General features: G+C 36.2%; 1 protein-coding gene across 1 annotated transcript in view; it reads right to left on the reverse strand.

Annotated features, from left to right (window-relative positions):
* Nucleotides 1-12,311, reverse strand: part of gypc (glycophorin C (Gerbich blood group)) — a 31,838-nt gene extending 19,527 nt beyond the window's left edge. Inside the window, exons 1-2 of the mRNA XM_079880681.1 lie at nt 12,237-12,311; nt 6,949-7,104 (exon numbers count right to left, since the gene is read on the reverse strand). Coding sequence (XP_079736807.1) covers nt 6,949-7,033 — 85 coding nt within the window. The 5' untranslated portion in view covers nt 7,034-7,104; nt 12,237-12,311. The remainder of the gene's footprint in view (nt 1-6,948; nt 7,105-12,236) is intronic.
* Nucleotides 12,312-20,083: the final 7,772 nt, after the last annotated feature.

A 20,083-nucleotide genomic window follows, 5' to 3' on the forward strand; every position in this document is an offset into this window, starting at 1 on the left:
GCGTATGTGAAGCAGCAGCATGACTGCAACAGCAGGCCCTGCCTGCATATACACTACTGCTTTTTTCAGATTGCTTTATGATACCTTCTTTTGAAAGTGCTTTTGGGCCTCTTCTCTGTAGTAGCAGTTATGTTAAAAGTTTTAATGAAAAACTGCTGTAAAAAACACACTTCCCTTGTCCATGCTCTGCTCCATCATCAGCACAGTCCGCTGATGTCTGTACACACTGCAGACATATTTTTGCGCAGCGCATGTGCAAGTGATTTCAGTGCTCAAAAACAAAAGGTCCAATAGGTAGTGCACATGCACCAAACACATCTATTTGCTCATTTGAGTGCTAGACTGAGTGGAATGCGGAAAATGCTGAATTACACTGAATTAACTTTTTGTATGTAGACCTACACAGATCTGCCATTTTCTGTGTACTTTCTGTGTAGCAAAACATATCATTCTAAATGTAAATATCATTTTATTTTTAATTATACAAAAATGGCTCTTAGAAAAATAAATAAATTAAATAAAAGGTAATACTGCTTTGCAGGAGCATTATGAAAGGTAAAGTTTCCCCCAAAATCCTGTCATTTACTCACCCTCATGTTGCTCCAAACCCACCCCAAACTTTAAGAAGGGCAACATTATTATGGCGAGCAGGACGCGGCAGAGGGCTGTGAAAGAACGGCGCGAGGCCAGTGGCGTGATTGATAATGAGCACCGGTCTTGTATCTCTCACAGAGGAGCGGAAGAATAAAAGGAGGAGCGACGACAGTGAAGGACGAGAGAGTTCAGGCCTACGCTCATCAGTAATCACGCCACCGGCCTCGCGCTGTTCTCTCACGGCCCTCTGACTCGTCCTGCTCACCACAATTATAAATATGTGTATACATGCAGCTGATGAGACCATAGGGTTAAAATTGCAATAAAATGGAAGTAGAGTCAGATCTTTTTTTCTGTATTGTGAAAAATGAATAATAAGAAAAAAATGTAGGTTGGGGACTTGGTTACGGTGGCCCGGTAGTGCACAACACAACGATATTTAAAAAGCCACGACACAACGGAATCAAGCCACACCACAACAGAGAGAAGAGAAGTGTTGTCAATGGAAACAAGCCACAACAAAGGTTGAAAGGTCAAAAAAGAGATGGTAAAAAATTGGTTTCTTCAACAATCAAATTGGCTTGTCTGCTCATGACACTGAATCCTCCCAAAAAGCAAAAAGAAAGAACTCCTTGACAGTCTATCACGTTTCTGTCAGTTTCAACACGTCTTGACAAGTTTGTTGCCCATTAATGGACGAATACATGTACAATCTGTAATTAGAAACAGAAAATCTATCAGCAGCTTTCTAACATCCTTCTGCCTTCTGTTGCTGCTGTGAGGTTCATCATGACCACAACACTGAGTTTAAGCTCACTTGTTATTGGGGCTAGTCATGAGATTCTGGTACACACACACACACACACACACACACACACACACACACACACACACACACACACACACACACACACACACACACACACACACACACACACACACACACACACACACACACACACACACACACACACACACACACACTCAGTCCCGTGGGAACCTTAGTTAAAGAGCTCTTCACTATTCCCCTCTCTGTGCTTTTCTGCAACTGATTTCCTCAAACAATCTGGTGTGTCTCTCATGTTGTCTCTTTCCTGCATGGCCCGAGGTTGCATTTGCCTGGGATTTGAGGCTGAAGTGGTAAACGCTCCTATCTCACCCAACCATATGTCACGCATCTCGCCTCGAAAGAATACCACTCCCTCTATCCTCTCTCTACACTCTCAGATTCCCTCATTCAAGCTGAGAGTCAGTGATTCTCTGAGAGAGAAAGCCTTTTCAATGAGTTTACTAATGGGCATGTGCTCTCATGAGCCAGTCAAGTGACTGCGAGTCCACTGAGGTTGATTATAGACAGCTGGTTGAGAACAGCGCCTGGTTTTGTCAGTAATAATATATAAGGCATCCACTGTTGATTCTCCAACATTCTTCTGGAGGGACATATAAGGCTGTATGAATCACAAACAGGAAACTGCTAAATATTGCTGCAAAGATACAAACTGTTTTTAAGCTGTATTTCATACTGTACATAACGCTGATTTTATGCAATGCTCTTTCAACAGACTCATTATTTAGCTGAAGACAGCAGCTTCATTAGCTAACTGCATTGCATCAGTGTTTTATTTAAAGAAAAGCTAAATATTTTAGCTGAACTCAAATTGTGCAGGTTTGTTAATCATGTTTCTCAAATGAAGCATATTTTTTGTAGTGGCCTTAGAGGCCCTGTTTATTAAGATGCGTTTTGGTAGATTGGATCACAATTGGATGACGCTAAATACAAATGTAAACAGGGTCTAAAACATTTTGAGCTTGTGCACTTTCGACCACTTACAGAGGTAGTCGAAACCACATTTGACCGGATTGGTTTCATAGTGTAGAGGCTCATGTGGTGAAACAGCCACAAAAGACCACCTGCTCTCTGTCTATTGACTTAACGTCTGAACATTATGGGAAGCGTGCTAGCCGGACGGGATTTAAACTTTTGAAGATGAAAAACGTAACAAGCAACGTTCTCTCACTATTAATGATATCTAATGCGTGCGGTGTTGTCTTGCGGCTGTCAGAGCAGAATTTTCATTGCGTGAGCTTATTTTGTCCATTAGATCAAAAGATCTGAAAAAAACCCCATATATTTACCTGCCTATAGATCAGTGGTCGAAAGTAGACAAAGTAAAACGGATGTGTTTTACACCTAAAAACCCAGGTGTAAATGGGAATGTGTCTCCCTCGTCTTCTTGTGATCCGATCGACCAAAACTCATCTTAATACCAGGTGTAAACAGGGCAAGAGATACATTTTTTTGTATGTAAACAAGATGAACTTATTCTGGCCTATCGCTGTCATACAAAGGTCATTGAATTTTAGGTCACAATTATCAGTATTTTTGCTCAGACAAGAGCAAATATTCTAACTGTTGACGCAGAGTCAGTAGAAACAGAATCAAATGTAAAGATAATTTGAAAAACAAACAAATTTAAGAAAAAGAAAAAATTGTGTCATTTTTAAACCATTGCAAACAAAGATGTCATCAACCATAACAATTTACTTATGTTCCAAAATCATAAAATCAACAGCTAAAAGTCTTCTTATTAAAATAATATACTAAAATATTTTTGACTTAATTTTATTATTATTATTTTAAAAAATGTGTAAACCATAACCATCCTGGCACCAACTGAAAAAACAGTCCATCACTGGTTTAGTAACCTCTGCTGGTCCATTAGAGCCACAAACACAGATGTGCAGACTGTCCTTCATTTAACAATTCCCAATAAAAAAACAATGTCAAGATAAGGTGTCAATGCAAGGTGAATGCACATGCAGCTGTTGTACTGAGGTGAAATAAAGACCAACAAACGTTTTCATTGCTATTTTTTCCATCACATTCTGGGGGATTTGGATGTGAGGGTTTTCAGAACAGAAGATAAATCAACATTTTGGCTTGCTGTTTTGTTCCTCTGAGGAACACATACACACACTCACTCAGCGTTTGTCCTGTAGCTGGAAAACATCTACAACCCCTCTGGTTCCAATTTCGTTTCATCCTCCTCCAAAAACAAAGCAAAGTCTTGTCCTATTTCCCTTATTTATTCTCTCTCTTCTCTCGGCTTAGCTTCTTTCCTCGGATGTTTCGCTCTACAGTATCTTCGTCCCTGTTTGATGATTTAATTATCTCTCTTTCAAAATAAAATAAAAAATAAAACAAACGTAAAATGTCACATCAAGAAGTCATCAATTAGCACTTCTCCGTCTTCAGGGACACAGAGAGCCAGCTTATGCCCCATTGTTAACACACAAGAGTTGATGGCCTGCTGGGTTCTTTGAAAATGTATTCAAATTCCAAAGCCTCTGATCTAAAATATAATCTTGTAACATGTCTGATCTGTGGCAAGACTTACTCACAATGCTTTTAGAATGACAAAAAAAAAAAAAAAAAAAAAAAGCAAAACAGAAAAGCATATAGAGTAATAAGATGGGGATGATGACAAACAGCATTGTCATTATTTCGAACACAAACATTTGTCTTGAGACTCATGAAACCCTTTTCCAATAGTCACTTGTATGTTTGTTTTTTAGTTACTTTTTGGAGTACAATAAAAAGTCAGTATTTCTTCTTTTTGAGTTCTTTTGAGTGTCAGTTTTCATTTTTTAACAGACTGCACACAAACATCAAATGATCAAATCAAATGAAAGAAAGATGCGGAGTGAAAATATATTTCAAGTGCTAAGACATCTATGAGGTTCAGTTTTTAATAGTTTCGATATGAAATATCAATTAAAATATCACAAATACCGAGCACTTCCAGAAACATCAGAATAAATGAATAATCAATGTTAGAAACGCCATCTTAAAAATGTATAAAGATCAATGGTGTAATGAATGTCAGGAAATGTCAGCCCTCAACCTTGTTGCCTTGTAGAAACTTTAAAAAAATGATCCCATAAGTACATGGATTTTAAAATATTTTAATCTGTTTTGATGGGTATTTTGATCTTTCTAATAATATTGAAATACTAGAAATATTTCAATCAGTTTATTTCCACACTTCAGGGAATAAACAGGCATAATTACTCAACATTATATATATATATATATATATATATATATATATATATATATATATATATATTTTTTTTTTTTTTACTTCAAACTCCTATGGGTGTGGAGAATGTAATTCCAATTCCATCCCATTCATTAAAAGGGAGGCTATTTAAATTTTGTCCAACCCTGTTTTGAACATTATTCATATTGATCATGATATATGATGTCTTTTTCAATTCCTCTTTGCATGTTTGTCCTCATTTCATTGCAGCATCAAGTATTACTAGTATTACTCAATAACATGCCTTTTTTGTGTAATTAGCCTCATAATAGATTGCACCTCATTCAAAAAACTTGCCAGGTCATAATATTAGTCTGCTGCAACCCCAACTACTTAGAACTGACCAGCAAGATTGGAAATTTCATCAAGCAAACGGTAGCACTTTTTGGGTGTGTTTTCACCATTTCCTGATTTGCATAATTCCCTCAGGTGCTAAAACAATGTAAACAGCATGTGTAAATAAGGGACACTATCAGTTGGCACAATTCATTCATGGTGAATTATCCCTAAAGTGTACTAATACTGATTTCTGTTGATTATTAAGAGCCTTGCTGTATTTTGACTCTCATGTGCTTGTTATGCTGTCGGCTATGTTTTCACAGCTGGTTGTTTCTGATCTAGTAAACATATTCCATATCTCACATTTAGAGCTGGCACACCCATCACCCACTGTCAAACAGTTCTCTGGTGTGCCAGTTGTTAGAAACAGTTTTGGGAGCAACCATAAGTCAACAAATTGGTTTGATGTTTCAGTTGTTCCACATTACTTTCTTTTGATACAGCACATACTATTTATATTCAGATATTGTACAAGATGGGCAGAAATACATCAAATATGTAGTCTTTATTAATATACCATTCTAAAGTTTGGGATCAGTAAGATTTCTTTTTGAAAGAAACTAATACATGTTTTTGTTCAGAAAGGACATATCAAATTGACCAAAATTGGCAGTTAAGACAATGTTTTAAAAGATTTCTATTGCAAAAAATGTTCTTTGGAACGTTCTAACTTCTATTCATAAAAGAATCCTGAATAAATGTATCACATTTACCACAAAAGTATTAAGTAACACAACTGTTTTCAACAATTATAATTAGAAATGTTTCTTGAGCAGAAAATAAGCATATGATTTCTGAAGGATCATGTGACCGAACACTGGAATAATGATGCAGAAAATGTAGCTTTACCAGAAATAAATAACACTTTAAAATATATACAAATAGAAAACAGCTATTTTAAATTGCAATAATATTTCACAATATTATTGGATTTACTGCATTTTGATCAAATAAATGCAGCCTCCGTGAGCATAAGAGACTTCTTTAAAAAATATTTGAAAAATCGCACCAATCCAAAACTTTTGAACACTCACACATGCACACACACACACATATATAGCAATGTACACTAGGGTGCGAACTACGGGGGAGCTAGGGGGAGCTCGGCTCCCCTTAATAAGAGATGGGCTCCCCTGAAAACGTGATTTGTGAAATTTTGGGGGGTCTCAAAAAATATTGACAATGTGTGATTTTGACGTGCAATTTCAGTTTTGTATAATGTGATCATCATGGACTATTATGTGTAAAATAGAAAAAATATCATTAATTCATGCATGACGGCGATTTAAACCTAATTCACTTCAACAAAGATAACTATACATGCTATTCTTGTCATGAGCATCAAGGTGGCGCTGCGGGGCAAATTCCAATCATGTTTAGTACATGTGTTAACTGCGAGCGAAGTCCTTGAAATCCATTCTGTGTTAAGGTAAGGCATATTATTCCCAGCTGTGTGTTGTGGCTGGGTTGTTATAGGTCTGCGTGTCTCTCTATGTCTTAGGCCTAATTGAACGGAGGAATTATGGTATTATGAGTAATTTAACCGTTGTTCATGTGAACTCAGAGACAGCCTATTCTTTGAGCCAACCCCCCCCCCCTCCCCCCCCCAAAAAAAAAAAAACTAGTGGGCTCCCCCAAAGGACACGCTATAGTTCGAACACTGACTATGATCATATATTATACCTTACATACAAAAATATGACTACACACACATTTGTACACCACACATTTCATTGCCAACATACACATACCACAAGACTTAATTTCAGTTCCACATGGTGTGTGAAATTCAGAGCAGTTTGCTTTTCTAAATGCCACCAGTCCACATCCAAACACACCCACTTGACACCCTGTTGTCACAGATCGTGCTGACACTCATTCAGTATAGTGCACAAAACTACAGAATACTTACGAACAGGTATGGATGATGTGTCAAAGTTGCTTTCAGCAGAGGTTGTGTTAAGTGCTTGTGCTGTGGAGTTGGCCATTACAGACATGTGAAGGAATATTTGGCAGTGAGATTGAGGGGGACAGCTGTGGGAGAGTGTTCTCAGGGATGATGAGATGCCTGTAGAAAGAGAGAGAGGGCAATTGCTTCACTCCAGTGTGCTCTCAGGGAAACAGTGAGGAAATAGCTGGAGAGTTTCTGCTTTCTGGTCTGAGATAAAGCACACATAAAAGATTACATCACCCAAATCCCTATGTGAATAGTGAATAATATTTGCACTTGGTTTTGTAATGTTAACATAAGCCACACTTTATTTACATAAGCCACACTGCATGTTTACGTTTTCATTAAGACATTATTTAGCATGTTTATTACGTTTTCCTTGTGGTCTCATAACCACAATGTAGGCCAAATGGTCAAATGTTGCCATAATGCAAACAAAACCTGACCCCCAGGTTTTTGCTATTAGACCATATAAAGATAATGTGATCCATTGGCAGCAAGCTGGCACATCTCCAGCCAGCATTGCACATGTCGATCTGAGGCTTGTGTGGATTTTATGAATCTATGTTGTGAAGTTCCTTCACATTTCTGTAAAAAAGCAACAGAAGGTTAAAGCTTGAATGATGACTTCCTGGCTTTCGACCAGGTCAGTGGAGCATATTAAAAATAATTCAAAGTGGGAATAATGTAAAAATGACTATTATTTTATATGTACGTCATTGTAAATCAATAAGGATGTGATAGCCAAGCATGGCAACATACTCAGAATTTGTCCTGCACTTAATCCTCCAAGTTAGTGCACAGACATTAGGAGTAATGGTATTGAGAATCAAACCCACGACCTTCATGTTACAAGTTTGAATCTCTAACCATTAGGCCACAACTGGCCCACATTGATCTGTGCTTAATTTTAAGTGGATGCAGGAAACTCCCATTTTGCTGATTGAGTCCCCATACAGCTGTCATATGTGCAGTCAACTTTTCTAACACTTATGAGTTTTAAGTGAGTGCACTAGCTCTACACTATAAATTAGGTCCTGGCAACTTGATCCTGGTGCTATTGTAGTCACAATACATATTGCATTGCACATTATAACGCTGAAAGGTATGGAGTCAGTAAGATTTAAAGGAAAAAAAAAATCATACTTTTGTATTCAGCAAAGAAGCATTATATTGGCAGTAAACACATGTATAATGTTACAAAAGTTTTTTGTTTCAAAGAAATGCTGTTCTTTTTATTTTTTTTATTTTACAGTGTCCTTGTTACATATGCTACATGTACTTACCATAATAACAGTAAATTATGCATAATTACTGTACATGCAACTAACCCTCAACCAAATCCTAATCCTACCCTTACCCTATAGAAAGTACATGTTGTTAATTAATATTACTCAGGTAATGTATAATTACATTGTAACAATGACACCTTAAAATAAAGTGCAACCGGACTTTTTATTCATCAGAGAATATACAGACATTTTTTTACAGTGTCCACAAAAATATTAGAGCGGAACTGTTTTTAACATTAATAATAATAAATGTTTCTTGACCACCAATTTGGAATGATTTCTGAAGGATCATGTGACTGTTTTTTCCCTTTTTATTACTGTGAAGCTGCTTTGAAACAACCTGTATTGTATAAAGTGCTATTTAAATAAAAGTGACTTGACTTGACAGAAGACTGAAATAATGGCTGCTGAAAATTCAGCTTTGTAATCACAGGAATAAATTAATGCAGCCATGGTGAGCATAGGAGACTTCTTTCGAAAACATAAAAAAATCTTACAGATCCCAAATTGCTGATACCAAGCTGTCAGCCCTAACATACAGTAAATGTTTAGGTTCTGTCAACTGTAGATCTGATATGTTGTAAACATTATAGTGCTTTGTGGCACACTCTATGGCTCTTATTTATCATTTGTTGACCCTTCTGGCTGTTAATAAACAAAGGAAAAGGCCTTTAAAAGAACACTCCACCGTTTTTTGAAATAGGGTTTATTCACCGTCTTTCCTACATTTAGATAGGTGGGCAAACTCATTTTTGTCTCAGTGCATGCATTGTTTTAGTTTGGAAGCGCTACCGCTAGCTTAGCTTAGCATAATGAATGGTATCCTTTGTTGCCAGCTAGCATGTCGTGAGTATAAGTGATAAAAAATAAAAAATAAAAAAAACGAATTACTTCTTGTGGCCTGCGTATTCACAACGAGTACAAATAGCAGTGCAGACTTCCTCGGCAGATACTGACTTGGGACTATATTGGGGTGAAGCACAGGTGAAGCACTGCTACTTGGGCGCAGAGATATCACACTCACCACCAGTTCGTGTTGACTCTCATCCTCACGTCCTCAGGCTGTTGAACGATTGCAACCTCCTCCCCCTGTCGTTCTATTTCCAAAGCACGCAGCTCCTCTTCTGAAAACTCTGGTTCATAGAGGTATGGTTCTGGATCTTGACTGTCTGAGAAGTCACCCTCTTCGTCTCTCACAAAATCCACCATGTTCATCGCCATTCACTATGTCTACTGTAGGAAAAATAGCCGGCTACAATTCACGCTGGTATGTTGACGGAAGTTAGGGGATTTCAGATGTTGCGTGATATCTCTGCGCCCAAGTAGCAGTGCTTCGCCTGTGCTTCCCCCTAATATAGTCCCATGTCAATATCTGCCTAATCGCCTAGTCTTAATCTGCATTGCTATATGTACTCGTTGTGAATACGCAGGCCACAAGAAGTAATTCGTTTTTTTAATTTTTAATTTTTTATCACTTTTACTCATGACATGCTAGCTGGCAACAAAGGATTCCATTCATTATGCTAAGCTAAGCTATCGGCGGCGCTGCCAAACTAAAACCATGCATGCATTGAGACAAAAATGCGTTTGCCCACCTATCTAAATGTAGGAAAGACGGTGAATAAGCCCTATATCAAAAAACGGTGGAGTGTTCCTTTAAAGACTCTGGACCTTATCGCCCACAGTGAAACAAAAGAAACCCACACAGTATTTCCTTCTCTCTCCACACAGTGTCCACACCCAGTCCTTCCTTCCTGAAATCAAGCAATTGACTTCTATTTGAAAATATCTAATGTATCGTACACTGACGTTCTTCTGTTTTTAGTTTGTAATATTTGCAGGATAAGAAACTTTTAGCTGTTTTAAAAGAAGGACTTGACAATGCTACGAATTTATAACTTTGTTTGACTCCATGAAGTTGTGTTAATGTTTATGCCTGCGGCTGAATTAAGAGCTCTCATAAATGTTATAGATGATAATGGGAAACAAGTTCTCAATTTCGCTCTCTAATTTAAGATCACTTTTTTTTTTACCTTCCCTCATCAGTGCTAGAATAAAGCAATTAGCTCTTCATTATTTAAAGATAGCAGTGTTAATGTCAGCTGTGTTTAATTATAAGCTTTATGTACAAGCACAACTGGCTTTTACTATTTACACCTGCATGAGTAGCAAAGCAATTTAAATCTACTGTTTTTGCTTTTTTTTTCAATGTTAGGCAAGGCAAGGCAAGTTTATAAGAGATAAGATATTAAAGAGATAAGAATAATTAAAACAGTTTAGAAAAATAAAATAAAATACAGAACAGTACAAACAGTCGGACGAACAGTGGCACAGTGCTCATTCAGTAAATGCACAGCTAAACAGAAGTGTTTTGAGACTGGATTTGAAAGTGACTACAGTAGGAGCACATCTGATCTCCTCTGGAAGCTGGTTCCAGCTGCGGCTGGCATAATAGCTAAAAGCAGATTCGCCATGCTTAGAGTTAGTTAGTATCTACTGTAATAATTATATATATATATATATATATATATATATATATATATATATATATATATATATATATTAGGGCTGTCAAAAGATTAATCGCGATTAATCGCATCCAAAATAAAAGTTTGTTTTTAATAATATATGTGTGTGTACTGTGTATAATTAAATTTGTATATATAAATACACACACATGCATGTATATATTTAAGAAAAATGTGTTATTTATATATATCTATAAAAAATTATATTTATATATAATATAAACTATATAAATATACAGTATATGTATGCAAATATTTCTTAAATATATACATTACTGTGTGTGTATTAATATGTACAAAATAATTATACACAGTACACACACATATATTATGTAAACACAAACTTTTATTTTGGATGCGATTAATCGCGATTAATCTTTTGACAGCCCTAATATATATATATATATATATATATATATATATATATTGATAGATTCAAATAAAAAATGTTTCTCGTGATCTAAAAACCCTAACTTTCCAGACAAATATAGTGTCTACATATGAATGAACTATAGTTTATTTGGACTGCATAGTGAGGAAAAAGCAGCCAGCAAAGTTCCCATCAAGGAATGCCAAGACAATTTAAAAGCATCCCAAATGGCACCTCATGGAAGCAAAAGTGGCAACTTTGAAAAGCTAACATATAAGTTTTGATTTTGAGTAATAATAAAGATTGGGCCATTTTATACAAAATTACACAGAAAAAAAAAAAAAAATTCACTAATTCATCCTCATGTTGTTTCAACCCTGTGTAACTTTTTTTTCTTCTGTGAAACATAAAATAGGATACCTTGATACATGTTTTTTGCCCATGCAATAGGTCAATGGGGTTTAATGTTGTGTTTTGTGTTTTAAAATTGTGTTTCATAAAAGAAAGTCATACAGGTTTAGATCGATGAATGAATTTTGATGAATAATGATGTAATTTTCATTTCGATATGAAATGAACTACCCTATAAGACAAACATAATTCAAAGAGTTGATTGTCAAAGGGTCAAAAAAAAAAAAAAAGATCTAGAGTTATTATTCTCTGTGTGTTTGGAGTATAATGGAATATGTGTGCATCTTAAATTAGCAGGGCAGATGTCCTCACAACTGTTTGCGGTTATTTGCTGACCTGGCATGTTTCATCTCTGTCACTCAACACCTTTAAACAACCACAACCCTTTCAAGGACCAGACATGAAAGACCAGATATGAAAGAAAGCCACAGTTTTATATATATATTCTGTATAGTATATATATTTAACACTTTGTTCTGACCATGGGAGAAAAGCTGGGCAGATGTATATAGCCTAGTAGAACAACTTTTGGACAGTATACTTGCCACCATCTAAAAAAAAGAAGTATTTACTCATTTAACACTTCACAACTTAATTTACAACTTACCACACATTAAATCTTACATTTAAATCTGCAAAGCAACTCACCAAATTTTCCTTAACAGTTCTGCAACAAGTTCTCCCACAGCCTGCAAGCTTGAAAACCCTTTAGGAACAGAAATAGGTAACACTTTATATTATGACCCGCAAACAACTGCGTAAGTAAACCGAAATTACGGTGTACGTTTCTGTAATTATAGTGTACTTCCGTGTAGGTATAAGGGAACAATATGTTAAGTTTTGGGTAATAAAGGGGTAACAAGCAGATATACAACCTGCAAAGAACTTCGTAAGTAAACCGAAATTACGGTGTACGTTTCTGTAATTATAGTGTACCTCCGTGTAGGTATAAGGGAACAATATGTTAAGTTTTGGGTAATAAAGGGGTACAACCAGATATACAAGCAAATTATTTATAATGTAATTATTTTAAAACTAACAGGTACCTATTCTGTTAATATATCCCAGGCAAAAATTGTACGTCTGTTGTATATAAAAGTTTTTATCACATTTCTGGAAAAATATGTCTTTGTGCAATGTAGTTACAGGGTAATTTTGACATCTGTGGGTTGTAAATTTTATATATATATATATATATATATATATATATATATATATATATATATATATGGCTGTATGTAAGCACAGTATGATAAAAATTTAATCTGAAACAATTTTATAAACAGCTGATTTCGAAAAACATTGGCAATGCTATTTATTGGCTTTTCTTACTAAACTACTTAACATTTAGCCAAAAAAAATAATAATTCTGCTATGACTTTAATTTAGAACGTACCATGTAGTACTTATACTTACCTTATCACATTGTATTGCAATGCCACTTAAATGTCAGGGCAAATATACTGTGTAATTAAATTTTTTTTTTTTTTTTTTTATAAGAGTAGCTTACCTTTCTCTGTAATTACTGTGCAAATAGTGTTGTTTCGTATTGTTACATAGTAAGTAGTGATTGTTACCCGTTTCAACTGTGTATTTACAGGGTAAGTGTAACTCATGCGGGCTGTAAATTAAAGTGGCGCTTGTTACCCCCTTGTTCTGTGTAGTTACAGGGTAAGTGTAACTCCTGCGGGCTGTAAATTAAAGTGGCGCTTGTTACCCCCTTGTTCTGTGTAGTTACAGGGTAAGTGTAACTCCTGCGGGCTGTAAATTAAAGTGGCGCTTGTTACCCCCTTGTTCTGTGTAGTTACAGGGTAAGTGTAACTCCTACGGGCTGTAAATTAAAGTGGCGCTTGTTACCCCCTTGTTCTGTGTAGTTACAGGGTAAGTGTAACTCCTGCGGGCTGTAAATTAAAGTGGCGCTTGTTACCCCCTTGTTCTGTGTAGTGTGCAGTAAATATACAATAAAGGATCCAATTTAATTTCTGACTTTTATTTTACAAAAACATTTCAAAACACTTTTTCATCTTAATAAAACATTGTCTTTTCTACAGTATACTCAAACAACAAAGTAACACATTATACCCCCCAACCCCTTTATTTGCTTCTCTTGCTTTTCTTCTTCTTTCTTTTCTTGCTCTTCTTTTTCTTAACTTCCACAGGGGACTCTGAAGTTGAGGAGTTGATGGAGTCCCATTGGTCTTGCTGCACTGCAAAAATATGAATATATATACATGCTCTTAGCAAGCTACACCTTCAATTTTAAGTTGTCGAACAATCCTCCACTCTAAACATTTTGTGCCACCTGATATTACTGTAGTAACTGTAATTTTGAAGAAAACACATTTTGGTGAAGTTTGAGGCAGATCATGGGGGGGGGTTGTGACATTTTATAGTGATAATGACTGTAGTGCAGCAGAAAATGTTTTTAAAAAAGGCATAGTTGTTCTGACAGCAACAACAAAAAAAAAAAAAAAGCATGAAACACAAACATGAGGGCTGTGGCACTATAGGAACAGCATATCTTTGTGTCATTGCAGATGGGACAGCAGACTTCATCTTTTCAATTTCCTTTTTCAAAAAATCACACTCATCTTTGAGCAAGGTGATCTCTGCTTTAAGAGTGATAATCTTATCTTTGAAAGAAAGAAAGAAAGAAAGAAAGGTTAGACGTTTAAATTTTACTCCTGCCCTACTCCAGGGCTTATACTTGTGACCACTTTCCTATTTTTTAAAACATCAAATTGAAGAACTAAACATCACTGGTACTGTACATTATAAATGCACTTGTTAAAGGATTAGTTCACCCCAAAATGAAAATTTACAACGGACAACGGTAACAAACATTGGTCACCATCGTTAAGTCCAAATCAATGCAGTTTCAAAAGTCTTTTAAGTGTTTAAACGGGCTGTACGTGATCACAGCTGAAGAAGAGGTTGTTATCTAGCGAAACGATAGGTCATTTAAAAAAAAGGAATATATAATTTATAGACTTTTTACCTTCAATAGTTCGGATTGAGCTGATCAACAAACGGACAGGGAACTACGTCATCACGTTGAAAGGTCACGCCTGCGCCGGCTATTTGAACTACTATTCATATTCATCAGAATGTTATTCATATACTATTCATATTCATATTCACTGAATACTATTTCTATATATATAATCGCAAACAATACTATTTGAATTATCCTCCTACGTACGGTCGCATTGTAAACAGTGGGGCGGTACTTCGGCCGGCGCAGGCGTGACCTTTCAACGTGATGACGTAGTTCCCTGTCCGTTTGTTGATCAGCTCAATCCGAACTATTGAACTATTGAACTATTGCCACTGCCCTCAGGTTTGTGTTTCATGCTTTTTTGTTTTTTTTGTTGCTGTCAGAACAACTATGCCTTTTAAAAAAACATTTTCTGCTGCACTACAGTCATTATCACTATAAAATATCACAACCCCCCCATGATCTGACTCAAACTTCACCAAAATGTGTTTTCTTCAAAATTACAGTTACTACAGTAATATCAGGTGGCACAAAATGTTTAGAGTGGAGGATTGTTCGACAACGTAAAATTGAAGGTGTAGCTTGCTAAGAGCATGTATATACTGTATATTCATATTTTTGCAGTGCAGCAAGACCAATGGGACTCCATCAACTCCTCAACTTCAGAGTCCCCTGTGGAAGTTAAGAAAAAGAAGAGCAAGAAAAGAAAGAAGAAGAAAAGCAAGGGACGCAAATAAAGGGGGGGGGGGTATAATGTGTTACTTTGTTGTTTGAGTATACTGTAGAAAAGACAATGTTTTATTAAGATTTTAAGATGAAAAAATGTTTTGACATTTTTTTGTAAAATAAAAGTCAGAAATTAAATTGGATCCTTTATTGTATATTTACCCTGTAACTACACAGAACAAGGGGGTAACAAGCGCCACTTTAATTTACAGCCCGCAGGAGTTACACTTACCCTGTAACTACACAGAACAAGGGGGTAACAAGCGCCACTTTAATTTACAGCCCGCAGGAGTTACACTTACCCTGTAACTACACAGAACAAGGGGGTAACAAGCGCCACTTTAATTTACAGCCCGCAGGAGTTACACTTACCCTGTAAATACACAGAACAAGGGGGTAACAAGCGCCACTTTAATTTACAGCCCGCAGGAGTTACACTTACCCTGTAACTACACAGTTGAAACGGGTAACAAACACTACTTACTATGTAACAATACGAAACAACACTATTTGCACAGTAATTACAGAGAAAGGTACTCTTATTAAAAAAACTAAACAAAAAACTTTTAATTACACAGTATATTTGCCCTGACATTTAAGTGTTATTGCAATACAATGTGATAAGGTAAGTATAAGTACTACATGGTACGTTCTAAATTAAAATCATAGCAAAAACAATTTTTTTTGGCTTAACGTTAAGTAGTTTAGTAAGAAAAGCCAATAAATAGCATTGCCAAAAAGTTTAATTTACAACCCACAGATGTCAAAATTACCCTGTAACTACATTGCACAAAGACATATTTTGCCAGAAATGTGATAAAAACTTTTATATACAACAGACGTACAATTTTTGCCTGGAATATATTAACAGAATAGGTACCTGTTAGTTTTAAAATAATTACATTATAAATAATTTGCTTGTATATCTGGTTGTACCCCTTTATTACCCAAAACTTAACATATTGTTCCCTTATACCTACACGGAGGTACACTATAATTACAGAAACGTACACCGTAATTTCGGTTTACTTACGAAGTTCTTTGCAGGTTGTATATCTGCTTGTTACCCCTTTATTGAGATGGTCCTCAATGCAGAGCATAAAATCCGGGGGGAGGAGTCGGATAAAATCCAACTCCTCCCACCTTACATACCTAAACCTACCAATCTCCACCCCCTGATCCCAAAACCCACCCCTAAACCTACCCATCTCCACCCCTAAACCTACCAATCTCCACCCCTTATATAAGATCCGACTCCTCCCCTCGGATCTTGTGTACTGCATTGAGGTGCTACTGCCTTTATTACCCAAAACTTAACATATTGTTCCCTTATACCTACACGGAAGTACACTATAATTACAGAAACGTACACCGTAATTTCGGTTTACTTACGCAGTTGTTTGCGGGTCGTAATATAAAGTGTTACCCAGAAATACTTCCTCGACTCAGGCTGAGTTGTTCTTTCACTTTCTAAAAGGATGGGAATAATATCATGAATCATAGCAGTGGTCTTTTTTTTAGACCCGTTTGGTTTAAATGTATAGCACGTGAACTTCCCCTTTCAGCCCTCTCCACCCTTAACATACTGCTTTACTAATGGTTTCTTGTGTTCGACCAATGGCTGGGCAGGCCCCTCCTCCAAAATAAGGCACAACCGAACAGACTCCTCCTCAGGAATAACACACAGCTGTTGTCAGACTGAGCTCAGGGAAGGGGGAGACGGTTTGGCTGTGAGGAGGGAAAACAGAGGCAATAGTTATACAACAGTTCAGATTAAGTTTATGGTGAAATCCTGCATTTTTCGAGATGGGTTTGTCTGCATCCCTCAGTACTACAAACCACGCCCTCTCAAGTTAAGCCTAATCCCTCTTGCGAAGAAACAAGCATGGATGTCATTGCCTGAAGCAATCTTTTCAAGTACATTTACTTTTATGTTTTATGTATGAAATGTTTGTAAAGCTAAGGTATATTGCTTTAGAACTATCACTAAGTGGTGATAGTGAAGGTAAAAAAAGCAAAAAGTGAAGTAGAAGAAAAGAGGGCAGGCTGCATCGAAATCACATTCTTTCTTGAGTAGGTTCTTATTTTTAATAAGTAATTACTTAATGACTGCTAAAAAAGCATGTTCTATGAGTGTGTGTGGTATGAATGTAATCTGGACTACATCTGCCATGCTTTCATTATCATGTGACCTGCATCAATAGTAAAGTGTTCATCAAATGCACACTCCAGAGTCTCGCCTGACCTATGAGGTCATCCGGGTACTTCTTACCTGCTCCTTTATGAGTGCTGTGAATTTGAACATACTACTTTTGTCACATTCTTTTTTTCCGCCTATGCTATTTCGGATGCAGTCGATAGGAGGTCTAACTTCAAGTAGGGCGTGGTTTGTAGTACTGCAGACGTTTTTGTTATTTTGTTATTAATATTATTAAGTGGGACTATTAATGAAATAAAAATCTAACAATAACAATTATGTAAAATAAAATGAATAATGATTCAGCTATATCAATATTTGCTGAGAAAAGCCCATATATTAAGATAATTTGATAATAAATATATTTTTTAAGTAATTTATTTTTGTGTGCAATTGTTATTGTTATTTTCTCAGTAATAATAATATTCATAATGCGCAAATATATTGTAATGTTCAACACTGATGTTGGCCGCATGCCCTTTCAAAATGTACACCATTGTACCGCATTTACTCCTAAAGGGAAGCTTATTAGTCCCAAAGTGTACTTATATGGTACATGCTACCTTCTGAAAGGGTACTGCTCCAGTGACAGTTATTGTACCCTTTTTCTTAGAATGTATAGAGCACCCGTAGTTTTGGCTGTCCAGTTATTAATCGTATCAGCTAAGACAGGAAAAGCAAAAGCAGTGGATGAAGGAATAGAATAAATTCATGAAAGCATCCAGTCACACCTGCTCATCTTCACACCGGCCAACTGCAATCTCACACCTAGAAAAATAAGCTACAATTCACCAGATAGTCACTGATAATCACATGCCTTGAAACACAGATAAACTGTAATTCGCTTCTTGCAAGAGAATCAGCGAGATTCATTTCTCTCTTCTTAAGAGATTTGGAGATTGAAGAATATGAAGTGCATAAATGCATTTACACAGCAAGAAGAAAATATAGTTGACAGTAATCTACTGATTCCAAATCTTATTAATATAAAATAATTATAATAAGTTATCATCGCTATAGCCAGACAATTTTGTCTTTAAAAATCTGTTACTATTAATCTGTTACTAGTGACCTTTAATTTGGAGCAAGATAAACTGGGGGAGTGACTTTACTGCATCAGACATGTGTCACTTTGCTCACAGCTGATTGGTCCAATTTCGGTTTGACATCTCTTACATAGAACATAACCTGGCCCGGAGCAAGTTAGCCGTGAAGCATAATTTATGATGATGAGCACAGCTAAAAGCTGAGCCATCCACTTTCATGTGCTTAAAACCCAGGGTCGGTACCAACTAAACTGAAACATATACTGATAGGCACCTTTAACCGACTTCATGGTATAGGCCCCTGCTCCGGGGCAGGATATGTTCTGGGCATATACATCAGACTCTAACTTCAATGTACTTTGAATGAAGCAATTCATCTTAAATGCGATTATTTCAGCTAGTTAAGCACAGTGTGACTATTCATAATAAGGGCTTTAATTATTCATCAAATTGCAACACCTATGACATGCTAAGCAGCAGTATGTTTAATTACATATTATGAAATTAAGTATACAATATCCTAAAAAACTGTGTGATCAGTATAAATAGGCTATTTATAAACAAATTAATTGCATTTCTGTTTTCAATTAATTTCACTTCTTGAGGAGTGCCCAAGAGTCTCAGTGTCATTTCGATTGACTGTGATATTGTGATATGAATTCAACTCAGTTATGTCAGAGTAGACAGGGATTTTAATTGCTGTCTTTTTCCTCCCTAAAAAATGAGGGGTGACTTGTGACTGCTGGATAGCACATATGCTGTGCAAACTGTTTTTCCATTTCTGCTTTGCATGGACCAGATGCTGTCCCATTCTGTCCCTGAAATCCATCAATGAATGGACAACATTATTTTCTTCTGCATACAGTGCTGTCTTGAGGAGTGTCATATCTATTTAAAGACTTCTTAATTAGCACAGCAAATCTAACAGAATAAATTAGATTGACTTAGAGAACTGAGACTTCCTGACACAAACTATATATATACAAGATTCATCACCTAATAAAGAAGGGGAAAAAAGGAATATTCTGCCACCATTTACTCACCATCACGTCATTCCAAAATTTGTATTCATTTTCTTGCTTGGAACACGAACTGAGATATTTAACCAACTGAGGCCTATTGGAAAACGTGTCTTTGGCAACATTTCTGCAAAATGATATTGTGTTGCTTGCACTTTTTGCAAATGAGTGGCATTAAAAGTGCTTTCAGTGCATGAATCTGCCACCCTAAACATAACCGATAGTGTTAAAAAGCAAACTTGAGGAAAAGCACATTTGCTGAGGCAACAATGCACTTCAGCTTCCTCCTACAAGTTTTTGAGCTCTTTGATTTGTTTCACTGGACTCATAACAGAGCGCACTGTATCACAAGTGCAATGCTTTACAAGGTGAGCATCAAAAAGCCATACATGGACCTGCATATGTGATGTAAGCTTGTCATTGTTTACAAATTATGCACAATGGTGAACATTTTTTTAGGTCATGTATTATGCAAGAAAGCATGCAAAAGTAAGTGTTTATTAACCGAA

This window comes from Squalius cephalus, assembly GCF_949319135.1.
Source record: "Squalius cephalus genome assembly, chromosome: 9".
Classification (NCBI taxonomy): Eukaryota; Metazoa; Chordata; class Actinopteri; order Cypriniformes; family Leuciscidae; genus Squalius; species Squalius cephalus.